At 54.7% G+C, this 10,419-nt stretch overlaps 1 protein-coding gene across 1 annotated transcript; it reads left to right on the forward strand.

Moving 5' to 3' along the window:
- Positions 1–510: 510 nt before the first annotated feature.
- On the forward strand, positions 511–9,834 carry ARPC4 (actin related protein 2/3 complex subunit 4). The gene is made up of 6 exons (XM_037904670.2): positions 511–808; positions 1,452–1,570; positions 4,010–4,121; positions 4,231–4,326; positions 4,504–4,674; positions 8,983–9,834. The coding sequence occupies exons 1-6, from the start codon at positions 698–700 to the stop codon at positions 8,986–8,988; spliced, it is 615 nt and encodes a 204-aa protein (XP_037760598.1). The 5' UTR covers positions 511–697; the 3' UTR covers positions 8,989–9,834.
- Positions 9,835–10,419: the final 585 nt, after the last annotated feature.

The following is a 10,419-nucleotide window of genomic DNA, read 5'->3' on the forward strand; positions in this document are numbered from 1 at the left end:
TGGGCTGGGGGGCAGGCCGGGGGGCCGCTGGGATATGGGGGCCCGGGCTGGGCCGGGGGGGCGCTGGGATATGGGGGCGGCGGGCTGGGGGGCCGGGCCGGGGGGGCGCTGGGATATGGGGGCGGCGGGCTGGGGGGCCGGGCCGGGGGGGCGCTGGGATATGGGGGCGGCGGGCTGGGCCGGGGGGGCGCTGGGATATGGGGGCCCGGGCTGCGGGGGGCGGGCCGGGACGCGGGGCGCTTCCGGGGGGCTGGGCCCAGCTGCGGAGGCCTCAGGCCGCGGCCCGCGATCGCGGGTCCAGGGAGACGGCGCCGCTCGGCGAGGCGGCCGCTACCACTGCGACGCCGGGGGAGGGGGGTTCCCACAGCACTTCCGGCGGCGCAACGATCCTCTCGGCCCTTCCGGCCGCCGTAGCCCAGGGCAGCCATACTCGCTCCCCATTGGCTGGGCGCCACCCAGAGGCCCCGCCCCGCTGGCTGAACAAGCTCACTCTCCGTGCCCTAATATGGAAGCAGCGGCCGGAATGTACCAAGTGCGGGATGGGGGGGAGTGAGGAGCCCCGGCACTCCCGGTGGGGCCGCAGCGGCCGAGTGTTGCCCCTGCTCCCCCCGCGTGGGCAGCCGGTGTGGGGGGGTGAGAGGCGGGTTCCATTCCCGGCCAGGAGGGAGGCTCGGATGAGAGACCCCCGCGGGCGGTAATGGAACGGGCCGCCCATCCCGGAAGAGAGAAGCCGCCGCGGCTGCACCCGCCACTTCCGCTTCCTGGGAGCCGGACGGACGGACCGGACCGGACCGAACCCGCCGCTATGGTAGGGGCGGGGGAGAAGGGACCGGCGAGGCCGGGCGGGGGCCGAGAGTGGGGAGGCGCGGGCGCGGGCTGGGGGTCGGGAGGCGAGGGCCGGGCTGGGGGGGGCCGGGAGGGGGGGGTCGGGAATGCGGGGCCGGGGAGGGGGTCGGGGCTGGGGAGGCGCGGGGCGGTCTGGGGGCGCGGCCGGGTCGGGGAGGGGTCCGGGAGTGGGGAGGCGGGGGCTGGGCCAGGGAGGGCCGGGCTGGGCCGGACCTGGCGGGGGGCTGGGGAGGGCCGGGAGGGGGGGTCGGGAATGCGGGGCCGGGGAGGGGGTCGGGGGCTGGGGAGGCGCGGGGGGGGCCTGGGGGCGGGGCCGGGCCGGGGAGAGGGTCGGGAGTGGGGAGGCGGGGGTTGGGGGTTGGGAGGCGAGGGCTGGGCCGGGGAGGGCCGGGCCGTACCTGGTGGAGGGCCGGGAGGGGGGGTCGGGAATGCGGGGCCGGGGAGGGGGTCGGGGGCTGGGGAGGCCTGGGGGGGCCTGGGGGCGCGGTCAGGCCGGGGAGGGGGTTGGGAGTGGGGAGGCGGGGCCGCTCGGGGGCTGGGGAGGCCGGGCCCGGGAGGGGCGCTGGTGGCTCTTGCCCTGGTTCTGACTTCCCTGCTCTCCCCAGACCGCCACCCTGCGCCCCTACCTGAACGCGGTGCGCGCCACGCTGCAGGCTGCCCTGTGCCTGGAGAACTTCTCCTCCCAGGTGGTGGAGCGACACAACAAGCCGGAGGTGGAAGTCAGGTATGGCGGGGGGTTGGGACCCCGAGATGGACGGAGGGCACCCTGAAGTCTGCTGAAGCCCAGCATGCCCTGAGGGCCTCAGAGAGCTTGGAGCCCCTGTTCCAGCAGGGGAAATATATGGGGGTTGGCTGCTTGCTCAGGCTGCTGCCTGTCACCCCGGGGGCTGGGGGGCTAAGGCTGCCAGAAGCATCGTGGGTTATGGAGCAGCGAGCAGCTTCTTAGTAATCTCTTCCCCTCCCCCCCCACTTCCCCCAGGTTCTTGTCCCAGTCGGCTTCCCTTCCCTTCAGTTCATTCTCAGGCTTCTTGCCCAGCCAGTCCCAGTTCCCCCTCCCTCTTCGACTGATCTGCCATGCCTTCTAGCCAGCTCTCAGTCCCAGTCTGTCTCTCCCCCACAAGCTATCCTGCCCCCAGGTTCAGCCCTTGTCCTTTCTGTATCAGAGTCAGTGTGTTTTCTTCTCCACGCTGCCTGGGCATCACCCAGAGGAACACCAACAGCACAGGAAAAACAGACTCTCCCAACCCCTGCTCCCAGACTTGCCCTGACTTTGCCCCACTGTTACCCCTTCCCTGCATGTTCTGGTGCACCAGGCAGCAGTGGCCGGGAAAGTCCTGCTCACCCTGGGTTAAGCATGGTCTGTGCAGATAAACTCTTTGCAGAATTTGGCTGGTGAACTCTGAGGTCTCCATGAAGCATGGGTGAACGGAGTTTTTCAAAGGCTAGAACACATTTGAGCAGGTTTCCACAGGAACAGCAAAATGGGCTCCTCACTGACACCTCACCCCGCCAAATTTCTAGTCCCGGCTGCAAAGCACTAGAGCGTCTCAGTGAATTTAAGAATTGTTTTAACATGCACAAAATATTTTCCTCTACACTTGGTCAGACGGTTGAACCATTTTTGCTGAGACTTATATTCAGCCTGAATAAGATGCCCAGCATGGGAAAGTGGCTACGGTTTGACCCAGTTTATATGCAGTTTAAATTAGTGTCTTATAGGAAGTGTTTGGCAGCCTTAAGTATAGGCATCAATACCAGCTCTACCTAGAATGTTGTTCTCACGAACCAGTATTGAGATCCTACTGTCAATTGAGAAGGTAATTTTGTTAAATATATTTACTGCTCAGACTTTCCATTTAACAATGTCCCTTAAAAGAAAATGTGTTGCTACTTAAATCAAGGTAACAGAATTTAATTAAACTAACAATCCATGGGTCAGAGTTAAGGTTGTTTTGTTGTGATCTAATTTTTGTCATGAAATATGTATTTCTGCGTACTTGAGAAAAGCAATGTGTGTTCAGCAGACAAGTCCTTCCTGGCTTTAATTAAGAATATATGGCTCTTCCATGGCAAAGTGCTTGGAAATTGCATTGTCGTCATGCAGTCAAGGGCACGGTTGAGGTTGCCGAGATGTTTGTTGTTTGGAACGTTTCAGTGAGAGGCTGAAGTTAGTCCCAGGAGTGTCTCCACGGGACTGGCTGTACTGCCCAGTCTGCTCTGAATAATGGAAATCAAAGAGTGCCCTGGCATCCCTAGGAGATATTCCTATCCCTTGGGGGTTCAAAGTACCGGCTGTGTGGGGAAAGCTTGCATTGCAGCTGTCCAGTGGGACCGGAACCCTGCAAGCACCACTTTGCATTGCTCCCTTCAGCTACTGTCTTGGAGCTTTGGGGGAGGAGTAGGCTTTGTTCCTGCAAGATGGTCCCTGGCTCTGGAGGCCTTGTGATCTCAGGGGAACCCTGTGTGTTACTCTGCTCTCAGGGGTTTCTTCAGTTTACCTTTAGCCCCTAACCAGGAGAAAGATGTAAAGTGAAGAGAGTCCTTGCGATAGTGGGGGTTGGATGTCCATGTGAAGGCTGCCCCAGGATAACCAGAGAGGTGTGAATTTAAAGCATTGTTTATATCAAGAAAACATTCCCATGTAGTGAAGACCTTACACAGCGCTTTGCAGGCAAGGGGTCTTTCCCTCCTCCCCCTCTGCCAAGCCACTGGCTACAGCAAAGGGTGTTGGCTGCTAATTGGCCCGTGTCTGGTGTGAATCTCAGTCTAGTGCCTAGTGCACGGTGCCACACACACAACTCACAGCTGGCACAACTGGCACTAATTACCCATCTGGTCAGTCCCATCAGGGAAGCTGAGGACTGGATGGACCAAGGAGGCTTGCGGGTGGCTCCTGTGGGACAGAGCTGAGGCATGTTGACAGGGGTAGTGCTGCTCAGGCTGGACCTGTTCAGTCCTGAGGGCTGTACATCTGGCATCAGTGCTATGTACAAAAGTGCAAGCTTCTGTATTACAATGAGGTTCCTACGCTTTTCCCCAGCCGCAAGTGGCCAGGTAAGCGAGCCACTCCCTGGTGGGTGACTGCCCCTTGTGGCATGCATGTGCCTTGGGATCACGGGTGTTCTCTCCTCCATGCATGCTGATGTCTTTTCTGGGTTTGCAGGAGTAGCAAAGAGCTGCTGTTGCAGCCAGTGATCATCAGCAGGAATGAGAAAGAGAAGGTTCTGATCGAGGGGTCCATCAACTCCGTGAGAGTCAGCATTGCAGTGAAACAGGTGAGCCTGCTTGGGGGGGGGGGGAGAGAAAACGGAGCTGGAGCTGAGGGAAAGGGTTGGTGGCTTGCACTCAGCTTGAGGAAGCCTGACTTCCCCTTCCCCTCTTCAGGCAGACGAGATTGAGAAGATCCTGTGCCACAAATTCATGCGCTTCATGATGATGAGGGCTGAGAACTTCTTCATCCTGCGCCGGAAACCCGTGGAGGTGAGATGACTGGGGGAGAGCAAATCCTGTGGTGTAAGACAGGGACACTTCTACTCGCCCGCTTTGGCAGCTCACTGTTGTGAGCGTCTTTGCCATGGTGCTGAGCTGCCAGGCAGGGCAAAGGGGCTCTGGTGCTGATCACTGATGAGGTGTTGCTCCTTTCCTCTCCCCTACTAGGGCTATGACATCAGCTTCCTGATCACAAACTTCCACACGGAGCAGATGTACAAGCACAAGCTAGTGGATTTTGTGATCCACTTCATGGAAGAGATTGACAAGGAGATCAGTGAGATGAAGCTGTCCGTCAACGCCAGGGCTCGCATCGTTGCTGAGGAGTTCCTCAAGAATGTGAGCCCCTAAGCAGGGGAACAGCAGCTTCCTTCCCCTCCCCATTGCAGGAAGGGGCTCGTGGGCAGCCTCTTATTGACCAGGGAGAGCTTTGGGGGTAACAGCTAGACAAAGCGGGACTACGGCCTTTCCTCAGAGATGTGGGAACCTGGCCTTAAAGCGAGGCCTGGCACATCCCCACTGTCTGTTTCCATGCTGGCTGAGTGTGGGGAGGGGGAGTTTGGATTGCCAGAACCAGCATGGGAACAACGTTCCCTTTAGAGGGCCTTGCAAAGGGTCACATGGAAGCCTATTTGGGTCTCCTGACTCTGCCTCTTAAAAAGGTCTAGTTAGAACACAGGCAGTCCAATGTATGTGGTCTCTGCCTGGAGCGTGGCATGGGGAGGGGCTAGGGTACAAAATATGTAGGAGTGATGGAGCACATCACACTGAGGGGGAGGCGTGGCACTCTCTCTGAAAGAAAGAGTCAAATATAGTAAATAATAGAAATTCCATACTTGAATAATAAGATTAGAGCAGTAGGAATATACTGCCAGCCACCTGACCAAGATGGTGCCGGTGACTGGAAATGCTCAGGGAAATTAGAGAGCTACATAAGAACGGCCAGACTGGGTCAGACCAAAGGTCCATCTAGCCCAGTATCCTGTCTTCCAACAGTGGCCAGTGCCAGGTGTCCCAGAGGTAATGAACAGAACAGGACAATTATTGAGTGATCCATCTCCTGTTGCCCATTCCCAGCTTCTGGCAAACAGAGGCTAGGGACACCATCCCTGCCCATCCTGGCTAATACAAAATCAGAAAGCCCAGTAATAATGGGTTTCTTCAGCTAGCCCCATGTTGACTGTACAGATCACCTCAGGATGGGATGCAGAGATGAAAATTTTTTGACGTGGTAAATGACTGTTTCTTGGAGTGGCTAGTCCTGGAATCCACAAGGGGAGAGGCAATTCTTGATTTAGTACTAGGTGGCGCACAGGATCTGGTCCAAGAGGTGAGTGTAGCTGAACTGCTTGGTAATAGCGACCATAATGTAATTAAATATAACATCCTTGTAGAAGGGGAAATACCAAAGAAAATCACCACGGTAGCATTTAACTTAAGAAAGAGGAACCATACAAAAACGAGGAAGTTAGTTAAACAGAAATTGAAAAGAACAGTCACAAGCATGAAAATTCCTGCAAGCTGCATAGAAACTTTTTTAAAAAACCATAATAGAGGCAGGTCTCAGAGTAGCAGCCATGTTAGTCTGTATTCGCAAAAAGAAAAGGAGTACTTGTGGCACCTTAGCGACTAACCAGTTTATTTGAGCATAAGCTTTCGTGAGCTACAGCTCACTTCATCGGATTCATTCAGTGGAAATCATAATAGAGGCAGAAACTAAATGTATATCCCAGATAAAAGAACTGTTAGAGGACCAAAAAAGGTCACCCTGGCTAAACAGTAAAAGAGGTGGTTAGAGACAAATATCTTTCAGAAACTGGAAGTCCAGTCTTACTGAGGAAAATAGAAAGGAGCATAAACTCTAGCAAGTCACGTGTAACAGTAGAATTAGGCAGGTCAAAGAATATGAAGAGCAACTAGCAAAAGACCCATAAGCTAACAGCAAAAAGAAGTAAAAAGAAAAGGAGTACTTGTGGCACCTTAGAGACTAACCAATTTGTTAGTCTCTAAGGTGCCACAAGTACTCCTTTTCTTTTGCGGATACAGAGTAGCAGCCGTGTTGGTCTGTAACCTGTCATTAAGCAAAAAGTGTTTAAGTACATCAGAAGCAAGAAGCCACTGGACAATCAAGGTTCTAAAACAGCAGACAGGGAAAATAAGTCCACTGGAGAGAAACTGTAGTGAAAAAGTGAAGCAAGGAATTCATGTAGAGGATGAGAGGGAGATTCCCAAACCTGAGCCATTACATTTAGGTGACAGATCTGAGGAACTATCCCAAATTGAGGTGTCAATAAAGGAGGCTTTGGAACAAATTGCTAAATTAAACAGTGATAAATCACCAGGACCAGATGGTATTTACCCAAGAGTTCTGAAGGAACTAAAATATGAAACTGCAGTATATAACCTATCACTTAAATCAGCCTGTCTAGGTCAGTGGTCTCCAAACTTTTTGGATTGCGCACCCCCAGGACCAGCTCTAGGAAACCCAAAAAAAAAAAAAAGAGCTGGCACTGGTGTGCTGTCAGAGAATCAAAGGTCCGGGAGCACTGCTGCTGCCGTGCCAGCGGCGCTCCTCCTGCCACGCACCCCACTGCGGAGACCACTGCTCTGGATGACGGGAGGATGGCTAATGGGATGCTGGTTGGTTTTTTTTAAAAGCCTCTAGAGGCAATCCCGGCAATTACAGGCCAGTGAGCCTAACTTCAGTACTGAACAAATTGGTTGACTCCATAGTAAAGAACAGGTTTATGAAACATAGATAAATGAGATGGTGGGGAAGAGTCAACGCAGGTTTTGTAAAGGGAAATCATGCCTTACCAGTCTATTAGAATTATTTTGTGAGGGGTCAACAAATGTGGACAAGGAGGACCCAGTGGATATAATGCACTTGGACTTTCAGAAAGCCTTTGACAAGGTCCCTCACCAAAGGCTCTTAAGCAAAGTAAGCAGTCATGGGAGAAGAGGGAAGGTTCTCTGATGGATTGGTAACTGGTTAAAAGATAGGAAACAAGGGGTAGGAATAAAAGGTCAGTTTTCAGTGGAGAGAAATAGCTTGTTCCCCCTAAGATCTGTACTGGGACCAATACTGTTTAACATATTCATAAATGATCTGCAAAAAGGGATAAACAGTGAGGTGGCAAAGTTTGCAGATGTAAAACTAAAGATAGTTAAGTTGAAAGTTAACTGCAAAGAGTTAAAAAGGGATCTCATAAAACTAGGTGACTAGGCAACAAAATGGCTGATAAAATTCAGTGTTGATAAATGCAAAGTAATGCACGTTGGAAAACATCATCCCACCTCTACATATAAAATGATGTGGTTGCAGCTAATTTAGACACCTCAAGAAAGAGATCATTGAACAGATGTCAGAACTATCCACAATGACTCCATCTGCTGCAGCAGTTAGAAAAGCTAACAATAGTTAGGAACAATTAGGAAAGGGATAGGTAATACAGAAAATATCCTAACACCACTATATAAATCTGTGGTACACCCAGACCCTTGAATACTGCATGCAGATGTGGTTGCCCTATCTCCAAAAAAAAAATTTTTTTTAAATTGGAAGAAGTACAGAGAAGGACAACCAAACTGGTGAGGGGTTTGGAACAGCTTTGGCAGGAGATTTAAAAAGACTGGGACAGGTCAAATTTGGAGAGAAACTACTGAGGAGGAGGACAGAGTCGAGGCCTATAAAATCACGACTGCTGTGGAGAAAGTAAATGAGTGCTGTTTACTCCTTCTCATAACACAGGAACCAGGGGTCACCCAATGAAATTAATGGGTAGCTGGTCAAACAAACATAAGGCAGTACTTCACACAACAGTCACCCTGTGGAACTCATTGCCAGGGGATGTGAAGGCCAAAAGTATAACTGGGTTCAAAAGCTAACTAGATCAGTTCCTGGAGGACAGGTCCATCAATGGCTATTTGCCAAGATGGTCAGGGATGCAACCCTGTGCACTGGGTGTCCCTAAGCCTCTGCCTGCCAGAAGCTGAGGCTGGTTGACATGATGGATCACTCCCTCTGAAGCATCTGGCACTGGCCATTGTTGATTGGGCTAGATGGACCATTGGTCTGACCCAGTATGGCCATGCTATGCTCCTATGATCCCTGGAGGGTGCAGCTTGGGGAGGGCCTGCCTGGGATGATGTGAAGACTCCCAGAGGTGGGACTCATCATGGGGGATGAGGGCCTGCTGCTGGGTGATGTGGGCATCCCTGGTACCCTGTTACATGAGGGAGCAGTGTGGTACCAAGTGACTGGATGGCTGCAGCAGGCAGGCTCCTGCAGGGATGTGAGTTCAGTGGGGTGGGGCAGGCACGGGCGCGCAATGTGTGCGGTTGGCTGGCCGGCAGCTCAACCTCCCCAGGCGAAGAGCTGTGCGGTAAGAAGTGACCATCTCCAGAGCACAGGTCCCAACTGCCCATGCTCCATGAGCTGGCTGGAGTGTCCAGTTCTGGGATCTGTACTTTCCATAGGCTGCCCCCTCTCTAGTAGAGACGAGGGCAGCCTGGTTCCAGCACATTCTGTGCAAAGGCACTGTAGCTCGCAGGGCCCTGCACAGGCTGGGTATGTGACTGGGAAGATGGGTGGGTGCACAGGGACTAATGGGCACCTGGCCACCTTTCTTTTTTCCTTCCTTACAGTTTTAGAGCGTGGTGCTGGACTCTACAGCTCAGGTTCTCATTCTCTCCTGCGTCTGCACAGCTGCCCTGCTAAGGAGGGCCATGCTCGGGGCCTTGCTATCTGGAAGAGATGAGAAGCAATCCGATCTTCGGGAGCTGTCCCAGTGGAATGTACATTGATTCTCCGCCGGCCCCGGGGAAGGGATGGGGGGGGAGTTAATAGTTTGAACCAAACTCTGTGCTTGTTTGAGACTGTCAACTCTGTATTATTTTTTTAAATGACTAATCATTGCTGTAATTGTCCAAGGCTCTGGGGGCTGGAGGGAGTTGTGGCTGCTCCAGCACTGGACAGCAAGAGCAGCTTCTGCCCTGAGGCTGGTACCTGCTCGCTGGCGTTCCAGCTGAGGACAGTGCCCACTCAGTTATCAGTTCCCTTCTACCAGCTGCTGTAAAGCAGCGCTCATGCACGTGGCATTCTGGAGACACAACTCTGAGCCTAATCCCAGCGTTACGACTTCCAGCAAGTCAGGGGCTGAGAGCAGCTGTCCTGGGCAAGGCAGCAGTGTTCGCGGGGGCCAGTCCTGGCACCCTCCAATTCCCAATCTCCACAGCCTCCCTGCTGCAGCTCTATGGGCTGCTTTGGTGAGAGATTCCCCACTAATGGCAGGGGTGCAGCTGGGCAGAACTGCAGGGAGCACGGCTCTCCTTCAGCCCCATCTGTCTGACACAGGACTAGGCAGCATGTACTCCTGCCTGTAGCGGAGGAGGCTGGACTCCTGATGGAGTTGGAATCTGTAACGGGTGCTGCTTTTGCTATTGCACTTGCTGTTCGTGCTCTGGTACCTTCCCCATTAAAGCCTTTTTCCTGCCTCACTGAGGGTGGCCTGCTGGTGGGGGGTTCTTGTGTGCTCCCAGGGGCAGGGCATGGTGCCCGGGGCACTCCGGGGGGCCCTCAGTTCAGCGCTGCGGGGGGCTGGCACCAGCTGAAGCCCTGCTGTCTGCACTTGCCAGGCGTTGGGGTGTGGTGGGGGGGTGACAGGACTGCTCCCAGAGGGGGGAGGGAAAGGAGGAATCCTGGGGTGGGGGGGACAGAAGGGGGAGAGAGGAGGGGCCCTGTGGGGGTGGAGACCCTGCTGCTGGTGGGGGAGGGGACAGTGCGGGGATTGGGGGCGATATAGAGGGCGGGGGGGGTCTGTGGGGGGACTGGGGGCGCTATGGAGGAGGGAGAGGAGGGGCCTTGGGGGGGAGACCCTGCTGCCGGTGTGGGAGGGGACGGTGCGGGGATTGGGGGTGCTATAGAGGGCGGGGGAGTCTGTGGGGGGATTGGGGGCAGTATAGAGGGCGGGGGGGTCTGTGGGGGGATTGGGGGCGCTATGGAGGAGGGAGAGGAGGGGCCTTGGGGGGGAGACCCTGCTGCCGGTGTGGGAGGGGATGGTGTGGGGATTGGGGGTGCTATAG

The sequence above is a fragment of the Chelonia mydas genome, chromosome 7, assembly GCF_015237465.2.
Source record: "Chelonia mydas isolate rCheMyd1 chromosome 7, rCheMyd1.pri.v2, whole genome shotgun sequence".
In the NCBI taxonomy this organism is placed as follows: domain Eukaryota; kingdom Metazoa; phylum Chordata; order Testudines; family Cheloniidae; genus Chelonia; species Chelonia mydas.